Below are 17,480 nucleotides of genomic sequence, written 5' to 3' on the forward strand. Positions count from 1 at the left end.
TCATTTTTTAAACCCTTGAATTGGATTTACCAGCAAAATTAAGTGTTCTCTAGATTTCTTACTCTAGATAAGGACACAACAGTGTTTAATGACAACCCAGCCCACTTGTGAAGTAAAATGAAATTTTAAGTAAAACTTTAATGATGTATATTCTTTACATTAATGGTTCTGAAACCCCTATTCTCAGTATTCTTTTATATTCTTAAAAAATAATGAGAACATTAGTTTTTAGTATATTAATTTCAGTGTGGTTATATCTATCAGTAGTTGCCATATTAGTATTTAAAATTTTTTAAATTTATATTAATTTATTTAAAGATAACAAAATTAATGACATGCTAATATAAACACCATTTTATGAAGAAAAATTTTTCAGAACAATACCATTCAGTGAGAAAAGTGTGCCTGTTTGCAAAATCTTTTAAAGATGTTTACAGATCTTTTTAATATCTGATTTAATAGATGACAACTAGAGTCTCATAATAGCTTTTTGCATTTGCTCTGTTGTGATTTCATTCATCATTTAGCCTCTGGAAAACTCCATTGTATGCTCAGGAGAGAATGAAAGTAAAACAGGGCAGATACCCTCATCATATTACTAAGGAGATGGTTTTGATCTTATATATACTCTAAAACGGTTGTAGGCACCCATCCCCACAGGTCTCTGAACTGTTCTTTTGAGAACCACTGATTTATATTGCGACAAAAGGGAATCCCAGACATTTGTTCTACTACAGCAAGAAAAACAAATTGAACCACGTTAGAATATTTTTTAAAATTATTTATTTATTTATTTGATAGTGAGAGAGGGAACACAAGAAGGGGCGTGGGAGAGGGAGAAGCAGGCTTCCTGCTGAGCAAGGAGCCCAATTTGGGGCTTGATCCTGTCCTGGGATCATGACCAGAGTTGAAGGCAGACTCCTAACAATTGAGCCACCCAGGTGCTCCTTCTTCTTCTTCTTCATCTTCCTCCTCTTCCTCCTCCTCTTCCTCCTCCTCCTTTCCTTCTTTTTTTTTTTTAAGATTTTTGTTTACTTATTTGTCAGAGAGCGAACACAGAAGCGGGAGGAGTACACAAAGGGAGAAGCAGGCTCCCCGCTGAGCAAGGAGCCTGATGTGAGGCTCAATCCCAGGGTCCTGGGATCATGACCTGAGCTCAAGGCAGATGCTTAAACAACTGAGCCACCCAAGCATCCCTAGAATATTCTTGATTGCAGACCTAAGCCACCTGTTTTTTTTTTTTTTTTAAGATTTTATTTATTTATTTGACAGAGATCACAAGTAGGCAGAGAGGCAGGCAGAGAGAGAGAGGAGGAAGCAGGCTCCCTGCTGAGCAGAGAGCCCGATGCGAGACTCGATCCCAGGACCCTGAGATCATGACCCGAGCCGAAGGCAGCGACTTAACCCACTGAGCCACCCAGGCGCCCTGTTTTTTTTTTTTTTTTTTCTTATAATTGTTTTAGCTTATTGAAGAATGAATTTGCCTGAATATACATTTTAATAAAATATTAAAGTGTGATAATACTGTTATTTAATATTAACACAGATTTTAGGTATAAACTAGAATCTGGTCCTTTAGATTTGTGCAGTTGAAATATAGCTAGTAGCAGACTTCCCAAAGAGTAAATAGGAAGTTTAAAACCATAAAATTATTTTTAAAGAGTTTATTGATTGATTTTAGGGAGATGGGGGTAGATGGAGAGGGAGAGAGAATTGCACATAGACCCCCCACTGAGTGTGGGGCCCTACTCAGGACTTGATCTCATGACCCCAAGATTATGACCTAAGCTGAAATCAAGAGTTGGATGCTTAACCAGCTGAACCAACCATGCGTCCCAGAACCATAAAATTTAGTAAGTGAACAAACATTATAAATTGTAATGACTGTTGTGGATAAAACAAAATGCTCAGAAAGGGTAGTTGATTGGACTTTCTGGGGAAAGTGATTAGGAAATAATTCAGAGTAAGCTTAAACTGAGACTTGAAAGGTACCGAAGACTTAATCATGTGAAGAATATTCCAGGCAAAGAGATATTATGACAAATTCCTTTAGTAAAGATATAGGGTATTGGCATGTTTTAGAAGCTGAACAATGACCTCTGGGGCTGTGATGATTAGTAAGTGCAAGGAAATGTCCAAGATGAAGTTGAAGAGGTGTATGGAAAATACCTGTAGTACAATAATTTTACACTTAGACACACCCACATGGCTCCACATATGTTGTATTGATAAAACGTAAAAAGGATTGTCAAAAAACAAGATAAATAATTCCATAGAACAGAAATGAAAGCAGTGGGTCTGGTGGAAACCACAGGACTACCAGGCTTTAGGCCCAAATCAGATAATGGGGGTGGAGAGTTCTTGAGACATAAAGGGGATAAAAATTATGACACAGGATCTAGAGCTGAGCTCATGGCTAGGAGTAAGAACCTTGGAATGGAGCTTCATTGCTATGAAAAAGCACTGATGAGGTAAACGCTCTCAAACTCTTCTTTAGGCTACAGCTTTCTAGAAGGCAGTGTGCATAGAAATGCTAGAGGACCAAGAACTCTGAAGCAGTCTGTTCAGTGAGTAGGTCTGTACCAATGTGGAGCAGGAGCCCTAAAATATGAATTCAAGACCTGGTGCTGGATGGGAAGAGTGGGCTGGGAGGCAAGAAGAGGTAGCTGAAAATCTTTAGGAGATAAACACAGGCAGTAATAACAGTACTCAGAACACAAATTTGTTCCAGATAAAGATAATTTTATGGAACAAACACTAACTTAGAGCATGTTTAGGGTACAGGGAGCTAAACACAAAACTAAAATCAGCAGAGCAGGTGTGTAAGACTCATGTTAGAAATAATCTTTGGGGACGCCTGGATGGCTCAGTTGGTTAAGCAGATGCCTTCAGTTCAGGTCATGATCCCAGTGTCGTGGGATCGAGTCCCACATCGGGCTCCTTGCTCGGTAGGAAGCCTGCTTCTCCCTCTGACTCTGCCTGCCACTCTGTCTGCCTGTGCTTGCTCGCTGTCTCTCTCTGACAAATAAATAAATAAAATCTTTAAAAAATAATAATAATAATCTTTGTGGGGCACCTGGGTGGCTCAGTGGGTTAAAGCCTCTGCCTTCAGCTCAGGTCATGATCTCAGGGTCCTGGGATCAAGCCCTGCATCGGGCTCTCTGCTCAGCAGGGAGCCTGCTTCTCTTCCTCTCTCTCTGCCTGCCTGTGATCTCTGTCTGTCAAATAAATAAATAAAATCTTCAAAAAATATATTTGTTCATAATTGTGACAGAATATACAAGGAGGGGCGCCTGGGTGGCCCAGTTGTTTAGGTGTCTGCCTCCAGCTCAGGTCATGATTCTGGAGTCGCAGGATCAAGCCCCTCATCAGGCTCCCCACTCATCGGTGGGGGAATCTGCTTCTCGCTCTGACCCTACCATCTTTCATGCTTTCCCTCTCTAAATCTTAAAAAACAAAAAAACAAAAGAATAAACAAGGAAATCACCTGACTTAGGTCTGCCAATCTGAATTGTTTTCATCTTGCCAGTTTTCGAACATAAACCTTTCTCATAATCTGTTATTATCAAAATGGAACTCATAATTTTACTCCATTTATGTATTTGTTCTTTAGATGGGATTTCAGAGTTCTTACAGAATCTTGATAATTGTATTTTTAAAGAACTGTGATTGTTTGAGGTAGCCAGATACATAATGATAAATTGGAGCAGGCTTAATAACGATTTTTGCATTCCACATAACTGGAAAGAAAATCAACATGAATTTTAAGTGCTTTTATTTTTTGGGTTTTTTTTGCTTGTTTCTTTTAGAGCAAATCTTTTTTTCTTAAAAATTACTGGTAAAATGTAATGAAGCAAATGCTTTCTGATATCTAATGTTACCATTTTCTTTTTCTTCAGTGGATTTGGCATGATAACATGCAGTTTCTTCAAGACAAAAACATTTTTGAACATACGTATTTTGGGTAAGTTTGGTAAACTTATAATAGATTTTTTTCTTACACATTTAAAGCAAATCTTATTCTGTAAGATATGTAACTTACTATTTTTAAATTCTAGGTTTATGTGGCAGTTATGTAGTTGTATTCCCAGTACATTACCAGATCCTAAAGCTGTGTCCCTAATGACAGCAAAGGTAATATATAAGCCGTAGATAGTTTTTTTCAAAATTGACTACTTTAAAGTAATTAAAAATTTTTTGCTTAATGTTTTCTTCCAGCTCAGCACCTCCTTTGTCCTAGAGACATTTATACATTCAAAAGAAAAGGTATGTGTTTCATAAAATTTTGTGTCATTTAGCAGATAGCTTTTGGTTTTCTTTATCTTCAGCTTGAAGTCCATGCCTTAAATGACTTCTTTCTTTTTTTTAGCCCACAATGCTTCAGTGGATTGAACTGTTGACCAAACAATTTAATAATAGTCAAGCAGCTTGTGAGGTAAGGTGAAATAATCCAACAAATAATGTATAGCTTAAGATGCACTTTTTTGTTTTGTTTTCTTTTATTCATAAGATGCTATAGCAAAAGTATTGTGTAATAAATGATAGGGATCCCAGTGTAAGTTCCCCAAATTACTTAACAACTGAGAAGGTTATAATTTATGTCCTAGCCATTACGTTGATGAAATAATTGATTTTTAAGTTACTTAAAAATCCTTGGGTGCCTCCCCTCCCCCCAGTCTGTTAGAAAAATACAGGAAGTTCAAAAAGACTGGATCAGATCTTTCTTTCTTTCTTTCTTTCTTTCTTTTTTTTTTTAAGATTTTATCTATTTATTTGACAGACAGATATCACAAGTAGGCAGAGAGGCAGGCAGAGAGAGGGAGGGAAGCAGGCTCCCTGCTGAGCAGAGATTCCCAATGTGGGGCTCGATCCCAGGACCCTGAGATCATGACCTGAGCCGAAGGCAGAGGCTCAACCCCCTGAGCCACCCAGGTGCCCCTGGATCGGATATTTCTTAATTAATTTTGAATATTATCAGAAAATACTTGAAAATGGATATCTTCCTTTTCCTCCAAGATAAAAATGCATATATCCCAGTATATCACTTTGTGTCCAGTTTTATCTTCCATATTATGTTCTAATACATCCCTATAATAATACATCCCTAAGGATAGTCTGCTCACAGGTAATGATCACTTAACCCTATTGCCACCTTAATATCATTTTATCATTTTTTTTATTAGCTTCCAAATGTGGTGTAAGCCTTTCTAAGAATGCAAGTCTTAAAAATTTCCAGAGGTGGGAGATTACAACATAGTGTGCAATAGATGAAATTAGTTGAAGATCTTTTTCTTATATAGAAGGTTATCTGATTATGCCATGGAGCAATGGAATTAGAGGATCTAATTATTGTAGACTTTAAACAGAAGACTATAATTTTTTTTTAACTTTATAATAAATATTTCAATAAAGTAGGAAGATCAGGTACCTGTAACCTTATTTCAACAAACAGTAACATTGTTTTGCTTTAATCTGTTGCTGTCCCCCATGCCTGTTTTCAGCAAACCCACATAGCATATCATACACCCATAAATACTAAGTATGTATCTTTAATAAATGAGAACTTTAAAAAAATAGAGATCTCTCTCTCTCTCTCTCTCTCTCTCTCTCTCTATATATATATATATATATATATATATCTCCATGACTTAATTTACTTCTTGTAAAATTAGAAGTGGTTCCTTAACATCATCCAGTATTCATTTTGTGTTCACTTTTTACTAACTGCCTAAAAAATGTTTTTTTCAGTTGGCTTCTTTGAATTGTATTCAAACAAGGACTACATTTTGCTTTTGTCTTATAAATCAGCTTTCATCTGTAACAGTTATTTTATTCTCTCTCTTTGCTACTTTGTCATTTGATCTGCATAATTCTCAACATGCTTGCTTTGACTGATTATATCCTTCTGATGTTAGTTAACAAGTTCCTCTATTCTCCTCCCCCTTCGTGATTTTTTTTTTTTAAGGCAGTTCAATAGATCCAGAATATTGATTAGGTCATCATTTGTTTTGTTTTCTGTTTGTTTTTGTTTATAGCTACTTCAGGGTTTTTGTTTTTTGTTTTTGTTTTTGTTTTTGTTTTTTTTTAACTAAGTATTGGCCTCCAGAACTCTCTCAAGGAGTTAAAATTCTCTGCAGTTGTCAATAATTATGTATATGCACATAGACAGTAACATTCAATATAGGCATTAAATATGTGATTAAAAGCTATCTTGAAATCAGTAGGAAATTGTTTTAGCATAAAGGGTACTTCTGAGGGCATCTGGGTGGCTCAGTGGATTAAGCATCTGACTCTTGATTTTAGCTCAGGTCATGATGTCAGGGTTGTGAGATAGAGCCCTGTGTCAACTCTGCACTGGGCATGAAGCCTGCTGAATATTCTCTTTCCCTCTTGGTTCTCCCCCACTGTTCTCTCACTCTCAGAAAAATAGGGGGAGGGATGTTTTTTGTTATTAAGAGAGCATAATTCTTTGTAAACAAAATAAATAATACTCAGATCATATATTAATAGGAACAAAAGGTTCTGCAGTGTAGTATCTGTGAGGATTAAGAGGAAAATAGTATTCCATTTTATAATGTTAAGCAGTGCAGGTTGCCTTCATGCAGGTTTACACTGTGATGTAAATGGCATTCATGGAATTCTGTAATCAGGTGACCCTGCTTATGACTTTAGGCATTTCAGAATTTCAGACTTAAAAAAAAAATTTTTTTTAAAGATTTATTTATTTACTTTAGAGAGAGCATGCCCATGAGCAGTGGGGGAGGGACAGAGGGAGAGAGAGAGAAAATCACGCAGACTCCCCACTGTGCATGGACCCCAACTCAGGGCTCTATCACATGACCCTCAGATCATGACCTAAACTGAAAGCAGGAGTTGGATGCCTAACCAACTGAGCCACCCATGCATTCCTAGAGTTTTAGACTTTTAAAACAATGGAAGAATCTGTTTTGGTAAGAATTTAAAATAATTGAAACATAGACTAGAAATGAAATCCTTGTGTGACTTTTTTTTTAAGTTCAACAAGTATTGGTTGAAGGTTAATATCACACTATTTTTTTTTACAGTGGTTTTTGGACCGTATGGCTGATGATGACTGGTGGCCAATGCAGATACTAATTAAGTGCCCTAATCAAATTGTGAGACAGGTAAGAAGAAATTTGATTGAAAAAGAAATGGCTTTCAAGTTAATAATCCTAAATTTACCTGTGACTATATTTTAACCCAGCATTGAAGGTAGTTTTGAAAAGATTAACCTCTACCATAAAAATCATTTCATCAGCTTCTTGTAGGAAATCAGCTGTCTTTCCAACCAAGTGATTAAAATTGTTAACATTTCCTAGTTATAGGAAGATAAGTGTAAGTGCCTATTCTCTCAGATCCTGTTATCACTGCTTTATGAGTTGTACTAATGCTTTTTAGAATTTTAGATAGTCTAACCATGGTAGGGTACTGTAGTGGCCTTGAAAATGAAATGAACAGTATGTAACATTTCTGTGAAAGATTCTGAACTGTCACATGAATCAGTTTGTTTTCCTTAAATCTCTGGAAAAGTTAGACAAAATCGTAAATATTACTTTATATTCACTTATGACACAGAACTAAAAATTTAATATGAAAAGGCCACTTTCCAGTTATTCCTGAGATATAACTCTTACACCATCTAATTCATCAAAACCATACAGAATATAAAATTTAGTGGCTTTTCGTATATCCCCAAACTGTGCAACTGTCATCTAATTTTGTAACACTGCTAAGAGACATTCCATACCTATTAACAGTGACTCCCAATTTTATCCTGTCCCTTCTTTCCAGCCACTATGCACCTGCTAATCAACTTTTTGGCTCTATGGATTCGCGTATTTATTTATTTATTTATTTATTTATTTTTAAAGATTTTATTTATTTATTTGACAGGCAGAAGTCACAAGTAGACGGAGAAGCAGGCAGAGAGAGAGGAGGAAGCAGGCTCCCTGCTAAGCAGAGAGCCCGATGCGGGCCTTGATCCCAGGACCCTGAGATCATGACCTGAGCCGAAGGCAGCAGCTTAACCCACTGAGCCACCCAGGCGCCCCGGATTTGCATATTTAATGATAAATGGAGGGGTGCCTGAAAGGCTCAGTCAGTTAAGCATCTCAGGGATGCTAAGCATCCTGGGATCCCTGGATCCTGGAATCAAACTCCCTGTTCAACGGGAAGTCTGCTTGTCCCTCTCCCTCTGCCTTTTCCTCCAGCTCAGGCTGTCTCGCTGGCTCCCTCAAAAAATTTAAATCTTAAAAACAAAACAAACAAAACTATAAAAAAAAAATTTAAATCTTTATTAAAAGATAAATGGAGTCACACACTCTGTGATCTTTTGTGATCAGCTTATTTGAGCAATATTTTCATGGTTTATCCATGTTGTGATGTGTTTCTGTTCTTTCTTTTTATTGCTAAATTAATTCCATTGAATGGATATAGCAATTATTGTTTATCCATTCAGCAGTCAGTGAACATTTGAGATGTTTTCACTTTTTGGCTATTTTGAATAATGCTGCTCTGAACATTAGTGCACAAATACTTGTGTGGGCATATATTTTTAGTTCTTTTGGTTATTTTTACCTAAGAGTAGAAGTCCTGAGACATTCTAGGAACTATAAACTTTTTCATGGCTAGTTTACATCCCCACCAGCAGCAATCTATGAGCATTTCTATTTTCACTACGTCTTCTTTAGCATTTCTTACTGTCTTTTTGATTCTAACTATCCTGATGAATGTGAAGTAGTATGTCATTGTGGTTTTGGTCTGCATTTCCCTAATAATTAGTGATGGTGAACATCTTTTCATTTGCTTACTGGCCATTTGTATATCTTAATTAGAGAATCCCCAACCCTTTTTAACCCATGTGGGTTTTTTTGAACAAACTTAAATCCTATTTCCTTCTCCTAATCATTGACTTCTGGCAAAAGATAATCCATGGGGACAACAGAAATGGGTGCAGAGAATTTTGAAACCTGTTAATTTTTCAGTAACTTTGTTACCTTTGTTCAGGCTCTTAGGTTGTTATAACTTTTCATTTACAGATGTTTCAGCGTTTGTGTATCCATGTGATTCAGAGACTCAGACCTGTGCACGCTCATCTTTATCTACAGCCAGGAATGGAAGATGGGTAAGAAATAACTTTTTAGCATTTTAAGCTTTTTAATCAGCTTCCTAGAGTATTTTAAATACCCACATTGAAATATTTAGGTTCAGGGCATGGTAGGTGGCTTAGTTGGTTAAGCAGCTGCCTTCGGCTCAGGTCATGATGCCATGGTCCTGGGATTGATCCCTATGTCAGGTTCCTTACTCAGTGATAAGTCTGCTTCTCCCTCTCCCTCTGCCCCTCCTGCCACGCTCATGCTCTCTCTCTCAAATAAATAAATAAAATCTTAAAAGAACGTTTTGTGTGTTTTTTTTTTTTTTTAATTTAAAAATCTGTAAGAATACAATCAAGAAGAGAACATAATACTTTTTATTTTTAATTAAGTGCATCTTCAGATTCGTCTACAGATAACTTAATGACTTAGTCTTTTTGTTTGGATTGATTCAGCCAGACACCGTAATTTGAATCTATCTACTTACATTATTGCAGTTGGTACTCACTATTACAAAGATGAGAGAATATCTATCTCCAGACTTCATACTGTCTCTAAGATATATTAAATTGTATCTTCAGGTCGGATGATATGGATGCCTCAGTAGAAGATATTGGTGGTCGTTCATGTGTCACTCGATTTGTGAGAACTCTGTTATTAATTATGGAACATGGTGTAAAACCTCACAGTAAACATCTTACAGAGTATTTTGCCTTCCTTTATGAATTTGCCAAAATGGGTGAAGAAGAGGTAAGGTTGTATTTTGTTTATTTCTGGGATTATGTACCTATTTTCAGTATTTAAAACTCAGTTGTTTTTATTTTCTATTTTTAAATCAATGTTTTTATTTTTAGAGCCAGTTTTTGCTTTCACTGCAAGCCATATCTACAATGGTTCATTTTTACATGGGAACCAAAGGGCCTGAAAATGTAAGTATAGTTCTCTCTCATATTGGGGATTTAGGGGACCATGTTTTCAAGTTTGTATCATGGAAGGTCATTAGATATTAGAATGCTTTAAAGTCCCTTCTAGCCTGGCATTAGATCATTTTAAGTGTCTGAATTTGGTTGGTATTTTTAATGATAAAGCGAGAGAAGAAATAATCAAATGATAAATTTCATCGGCAAGGCCCTGGAACAAAGCAAATGAATTTAGGCAGAATGGCTACCACCTACTTTGGGGTCATATCAGTAGCATGTTGTTTCAGTGAACATTTCTGTTGGTCATATTTTTAAACCCTTGCTGTTGAGTTTGTCACAGTTTTCCAAAAACTTAAGTAGCTTGGTCTATTCATAGTATTGAAGCATGACATGAACTTTGTGTTGACTTTAATGACCACGTTGGCTTTTGCTCTATTTATGCTATCTTACTTAACCCTGTTGCAACCCTAAGATGTAGTAAGTACTGTTGTTACCTCCATTTTACAGATCAGGAACTTGAGGCATAAAGAAGTTAACTTGTTTTAGATCACAGTGAGTTGGGCTTTGATCTTTGGTCAGATTCCTGAGCTACACTGTTAACCATTATTCTGTAATGCTTCTCAGAATATGGACTTTTACTGTCTGATACCTGCCTATATGGCTACTTGTTTAGACTGCTCTTCTTTTGCTTTGTTAAATCATAAAATCATTTCAGTCTCTTGAATTTCAAAGAAATGGAAGTCTTTGGAAGACTTGCTATTTGGATTATCTGAACACTGCAGATAAGGATTCTTTAATTTGTGTAACTGACATTTTTATTTAATAGGAAATACTGTTTTATCATACTCATGCAAAATTTGGTCCTGATTTATCTTCCAAGGGGCTTGTCTATAAGTAAAAAAATTATTAAAAGATGTATCCCTGTAAGTGAGGTAAAAATAGTTACAATATTGAGAATCATTGTTCTTTATAGTTCTGCTTACTATGTCTAAAATTATCCTTAATATTGTTTAACTCTTAAAAGCCAGGGTTAGGCCTTTGAGTGGTTCTTTATGATACATGCTCCTGCTACCATCTACCCTGACTATTTTATAGAATAGTCAAATTATTTTCTCTCAAGATAATTCAGTTTTAATGTATTAGTTTCAACATTTTATTCTAGCCTCAAGTTGAAGTGTTGTCAGAGGAAGAGGGGGAAGAAGAGGAGGAGGAAGAAGATATTCTTTCTCTGGCAGAAGAAAAATACAGGCCTGCTGCCCTGGAAAAAATGATAGCTTTAGTTGCTCTGTTGGTTGAACAGTCTCGCTCAGAAAGGTGAAATGTTTCAACATTCAAAATGGTTAAAGCATGTTTGATTTTACTCCTTTTACCAAATTGTTTTACCACTAACTTTTGTTACATAATTCCTTTTAAATAATACCATGATTTATGAACTCTTGTGGCATAAGTATTTCAGTCCTTTGTATCAGATAACTTTGTACCTCTGAGTCATGTTAGAAATATACGTTGAAGAAATATACAGTAAAATATTTAGCAAAATTATATGTGCATTCATCCTTTAACCTGGCAACACTACTTCTAGAAGCCTGTTCCCTAAGTACAGAAAGATGTATATGCAAGGATATTTATTGAAGCATTTAGTTAAAAAGAGTAAAAGACTGGAAATATTTAAAAAGAGGGGTTTAGTTGAAAAAAGCAGGCATCCACTCAATAGAATACTCTATTACTGAAAAAAAGAAGTATGGAATGTATCTGTACTACCATGAAGAGATCTTTAGGATTAAATATTACCAAGTAAAAAAAGCAAGGTGGAGAAAAGTATGTATAGTATGGTACCTTTTGAGGAAGGGGAGCTGTGTGGGGGCGGGGGAGGGGTGCAGATATTGAAAGCATGTAAACTCAATTTTCAGTATTCCTCATTGTGGATCTACTGTTTACAAATGTGCTTACTTGCTGGGATTTATTACAGTCCCGAAGTTAGTACTCATGGCTCCTTTGCAGTCATTTGTGGACTGCAGATGTCCATGTGCAGAGTGGCAAAAAAATCTGAGTTACCTGACACATACCTTCCTCCTAAGCCAAGGTCAAACAGGGTGACTGTGACTCCTTGTTTCACTTCTCATATTGTAAACAAATCTCCTTTTCATGGTTGCTGCCATGTTTTTCACATTTGTACTTTTTGTTGGTGACTTAGTGTTTAAAATTGCTCCCCAGTATAGTGCTAAGTGCTACGTAGAGCTCCTAAGCTCAAGAAGGCCATAATGTGCCTTAACAAGAAAATGCACATTAGATAGGCTTCATTCAGGTATGAGTTAATACTAGTATTTGCTGTGACTTCAGTGCTAATGAAGTCAGAACAGAAACAGAAACACACACAAAACAAGGTAACCTATTGATTGGTTGAAGAAAATGTTGGCCAGAGGCTCACAAGAACCTAACCCTGTATTTCTCTTATGAGCAATGATTCATTAATCACTAATTCGGTGTTTGCAGCATTTTATAGAACATAAGTACTACCAATAGCAAGAATTGACTGTATTTTTTTAAATGGAATACTAAATCAAAACTTAAAAAAAAAAGTTTTCCTGTGTTTGGGGGAGGGAAAAACAAACTGCTGGAAAAGACAAAAATGAAAGCTTGACTTTGAGTATATATTGTTTTTGTTTTCTAGATTTAACTTGTAATCATGTAAATGTTTTATATAATAAGTAAATTAATAAAATGCAATCCCTAAAAGTTAAAAGCAGACTGAAATAAATGAATTATATTTTGACCTGGTGGCATAACACCTGGAAAGGAATTCACTAAAATGACCTTTAGAACACACTAATTTAACTGTAAATTCCTAGTTGTACATGAAGGACAAAAAGAATTGTAAAACTATCCTAAACTGTTCTACTAAGTATATTGTTCGTAGTGTAATTGTGATTATTATCCAGAAACTAGCATATATCATAGAATAAAGCAAATAAGTAACTGTTAATGTCATTAGAAACCAAGATTTTCAGCCAGAGACGGAAGAAATACAAATACAAAATTGTAGGGTTTTTATGTAAGTTCTTTAAAACTAAATTTGAGTTTGGAAATACCAGTAGAGTTTGTGGTGTATTTTGTCTTTAAGCAAACAAAAAATGTCTTCTGTACTTCCGTTTTCTGAAAAGGCTTAGAAATCTGACCCAACTCAGAATCAGTGAGTGCTGCTGGCATCAGTATTGTAGTCCCTAGATATCATTTCTTATGGAAGAAAATCAGGGTTCCTTGAAAAAAATGGCCAATTAAAGGTCTTGGGCAAGAAATGAATGGGAAGTCTAAAACACTTTGTCCTTTTGGAAAACAGAGGCTATCAAACACTATTGAGATATGTTAAAAGGGCAGGAACCAATTTATGGATGTTCCTTCTGGTCATAGATTGGACAACTTGAGCATCAGTAATAGAATAACTACAAGAGGACTAAAATACATCACAGATATTTAAATCCATGAGTTCGTAATGGTATCTAAAAACAAACAAACGAACTACTTACTGGTAACCTTTGGAGTATATTAGAAAACCAAATCATAATTTTGGAAACTTTAGTAATAAAGGAATGATAACAAGCATTCATCTTACCAGCAAGAATTACCTCATGGCAAACAAGTGGTAAATGAGAGGAAGCTCACCATCTTGGAGGTGTTTGAGCTAATGAACAAGCAAGTAATGCTGAAATCAGAATATCTGTATTTTGTACCCCAAATGAAGTAATGGATCTAGGAGATGATCATCATTGACTGAAAATATTACAAAAAGACAACCTTTCATTGTGTGCCTCTTGAAGAAAGTCAATACCACCACCTATAAAGCATGCTTGATTAAGAAGATCAAACCTAGATATGATCAAGTCTCTAGATCTAAACTGCCAGTTTATAGGAAATATAAGGACAAAGGAACAGGTTAAAGCAACGCCACAAGGATACAATCAGCAAAGTGGAAATGTGGGAAGTTCTTCAGGACAAACCACCTACTTGCTTCAACTCATAAATTGCAAGATAAAAACAAAATTGGAGGGAAAACCAGTAGTCTGTAAGATACTTAAAAGACATTTCAACCACTTGCAACAGAGGACTTTATTTGGATCTTGAGCCAACAAATTATTAAAAAATTTTTTAGACACTTGAGGTAATCATACACTGACTGGATATTGTTTGATAGTAAGGAGTTGTGGTTTTATTTTAAGTGTGAATAATGATAGTGTGTTTATTTGTTTTAAATGTTATCTGTTAGAAATTCATGCAGAGATTTTTAGATTAAATGATACTGCTTCAGAACAGTCCACATTGAGTGAGTGGGAGATACAAATGAAACAAGACTGATCATGAATTAGTAATTTAAAGTTGAACAATGGGATACTTCCATTATCTTACTATTTTTGTATGTATCTGAAATTTTCTATAGTAAAGAAATATGTAGAAATTGTAAACTGGTAACTGAAACTCTAGAAGTTTGTTTGTTTTGAAGGGTCTCATGTCAAAAAAAAAAACCCCACAACTCAGACCGATCCTAGTATTTATAATACACAAAAATATTGAGCTAATTAAATGGCAAATAAAGTAGGTTTGGGCTTCTATCTATCAATTCCAGAATCTTGAAAAATTGAGAGATATATATCTAGCAAGTAAGTTTAGCAAGCAGAAAGTTCAAAAATCATTTTGTGTTGGTGGCTTGGTACAATTGTAATTGAACTGACAGTTTTGATGCGTGTCATGATGCAAATAGCTATAAAGTAACACAGAGTAAAGAAAAACTTATTTCCACTGATGTTTCCTTTCAGGCATTTGACATTATCACAGACTGACATGGCAGCATTAACAGGAGGAAAGGTAATACTTTGTATATTAGAGGATTTGATCATCTCACAAATAATAATGGTTCTTAAATGAACAACTTTTACTTTTAACAGGGTTTCCCCTTCTTGTTTCAACATATTCGTGATGGCATCAATATAAGACAAACTTGTAATCTGATTTTCAGCCTCTGTCGATATAATAATCGACTAGCAGAACATGTAAGTGCTGAGAAACAGTCTTAAAAAGCTTTTTGGTAATTTTTAAAAGAATGTTCTGAAATCTTCCTTTTTTTTTTTTTAATAGATTGTGTCTATGCTTTTCACATCAATAGCAAAGTTGACTCCTGAGGTATGTACACCTTAGTTAATGTGTTTTTAAAACTACTAGTGCTTTCAGATAAACCTTTCTTCTTATTCTTGAAAAAAACATATCAAGATTTCTCTCATAACACAGCTTAATTTTCAGTATGTAACTTGAATAGGCTGAATTACTCCTTTGTATCTCACTATAATAGATATAATTTTCCCAGTTAAATACAAATTTTAGGTCTAAGTTCAACGTATTGGAGTAATACATAGAGACTAAGCTTTAAAGTTGTTTGATTTGAAGCCTGTATCATAACTGTGTTCAGGAATGATGAAAAATAGGGGTGCCTGGGTGGCTCAGTGGGTTAAAGCCTCTGCCTTCGGCTTCAGGTCATGATACCAGAGTCCTGGGATCGAGCCCCACATCAGACTCTCTGCTCAGTAGGGAGCCTGCTTCCCTTCCTCTCTCTCTCTCTGCCTGCCTCTCTGCCTACTTGTATTCTGTCTGTCAAATAAAATGTTTAAAAAAAAAAAAACATTTCAAAAAAAAATGATGAAAAATATAATAATACAGTATTATCCAAAAGTATTTTTACAAAATGGTAATGTTATAGCTACATGATACTTTGTCAAATATTAATGTAAAATTACACCTTAGAGATCAAGGGATGGTAAAAGAAACTTTTAACCTAAATTATTCTCTGAATACAGTTGTCTCATTAATAAAGGTTTTGCTTGTTTTTTTCCAAATCGATATCTAGAAAAATACTTACCTTCTGTTACATGTGATGTCCATGCCATTGACTTTGTTTCCCAAGTTGATCCTGCTGCTCCATATAGATCAAGTTTATATGCAAGAGTACTGAGGTCTGCTAAACTAACACAGATTTAAATGTGATGTGTAGAAGGTTACGTGTTTCTTTTTCTGAAACAGGTGGGTTCAAGTACATTGAAATACACAGTTATGCATGTGTCTTACAGGCAGCCAATCCTTTCTTTAAATTGTTGACTATGCTAATGGAGTTTGCTGGTGGACCTCCAGGAATGCCTCCCTTTGCATCCTACATTCTGCAGAGGATTTGGGAGGTAAGTCTTGCAATAGATGTTTCCGTATTTTTCTGAGAATTTTCTTTTTCTTTTTCTTTTTTTTTTTTTTAATTTTATTTATTTATTTGACAGACGGAGATCACAAGTAGGCAGAGAAGCAGGCAGAGAGAGAGGAGGAAGCAGGCTCCCCACTGAGCAGAGAGCCTGATGCGGGGCTTGATCCCAGGACCCTGAGATCATGACCTGAGCCAAAGGCAGAGGCTTTAACCCACTAAGCCACCCAGGCACCCCAAGAATTTTATTTTTCTAATAAAGTCATTACCAGTTTAAGTAACAGTTTCTTCTTACTTGGGCAATCCAAAATGGTTTTAGTGGGTCACAAGTGAGGGAAGAAGACATGCTTTTGTCAGGAGGCTTGGCAGGGAGAAAGAATTCTTGTCTTATTTCCCACAGGTTTAAAGACTCTTGTGAGTCAATAAAGAGGTCTTTGGCCAGTCTAGAGTTTTCATTCCCTTCCCCTCAAAAAAGAGTGACACAATTTTAGAAGTACAAGCTGAGTGTTTTCAGCAGTTGACAGAAATGGTACAGGAAATATCGACCATGTCCTTTCCTTCAGAGTAACTGCTGAGTTCACAGTTTCTCTTTAGTGAGTGTTGGGAAAAACTCTCTACACCAGGGGTCCGCAGACTTTTTCTCCAACTGGTCAGTTAGCAAGTATTTTAGGCTTTGTGGGCCCTGTGATATCTTTGACAACCACTCACCTATTTTAGCCTAAAACCATCTAGACAGTACAGAAATGAGTGGGTATGGAACTGGCCTGAAAGCCAGATCTGGATTCCTAAGATTTCTTTATCCCATGAAAAAAAATCTCCTCAGGGCACCTGGGTGGCTCAGTCAATAAGCATCTGCCTTATGGTCAGGTAATGATCCCGGGGTCATGGAATTGAGCCCAACAGTGGGCTTCCTGCTCAGGAGGAAGCCTGCTTCCTCTCCCACTCCCCCTGCTTGTGTTCCCTCTCTCTCTGTCTCTGTCAAATAAATAAATCTTTAAAAAAAAAAATCTCCCCAGCATCCAGTTACTACTTTTCATTCTCACGTGCAATAATAGATTGATTGGGCACACAGTAAGAAAAATAAAGATGAGAAACTTCAGAGGATTAGAAGCACTTTGAAGTAAATTTATACATTTAATAAAACCAAAAAGTAAGTGGGTTCTCTTATTAGTTCTGTGTTAAAGTCCTTGGCTATTTTAAATTTTATTTTGTAAACTA

The 17,480-nt window shown here is 35.8% G+C and overlaps 1 protein-coding gene across 9 annotated transcripts in view; it reads left to right on the forward strand.

Moving 5' to 3' along the window:
- The window catches only part of USP34 (ubiquitin specific peptidase 34), a 256,932-nt gene that overhangs the window by 209,026 nt on the left and 30,426 nt on the right, over positions 1-17,480 (forward strand). For all 9 annotated transcript variants that reach the window (XM_082746608.1, XM_082746605.1, XM_082746609.1 and 6 more), the window contains 13 exons: positions 3,900-3,964; positions 4,059-4,134; positions 4,219-4,266; positions 4,370-4,435; positions 7,065-7,145; positions 9,060-9,145; positions 9,695-9,863; positions 9,968-10,042; positions 11,196-11,347; positions 14,842-14,890; positions 14,971-15,075; positions 15,161-15,205; positions 16,144-16,248. In XM_082746608.1, the coding sequence (XP_082602734.1) occupies positions 3,900-3,964; positions 4,059-4,134; positions 4,219-4,266; positions 4,370-4,435; positions 7,065-7,145; positions 9,060-9,145; positions 9,695-9,863; positions 9,968-10,042; positions 11,196-11,347; positions 14,842-14,890; positions 14,971-15,075; positions 15,161-15,205; positions 16,144-16,248 (1,122 nt within the window). The remainder of the gene's footprint in view (positions 1-3,899; positions 3,965-4,058; positions 4,135-4,218; positions 4,267-4,369; positions 4,436-7,064; positions 7,146-9,059; positions 9,146-9,694; positions 9,864-9,967; positions 10,043-11,195; positions 11,348-14,841; positions 14,891-14,970; positions 15,076-15,160; positions 15,206-16,143; positions 16,249-17,480) is intronic.

This window comes from Mustela nivalis, assembly GCF_964662115.1.
Source record: "Mustela nivalis genome assembly, chromosome: 8".
NCBI lineage: Eukaryota > Metazoa > Chordata > Mammalia > Carnivora > Mustelidae > Mustela > Mustela nivalis.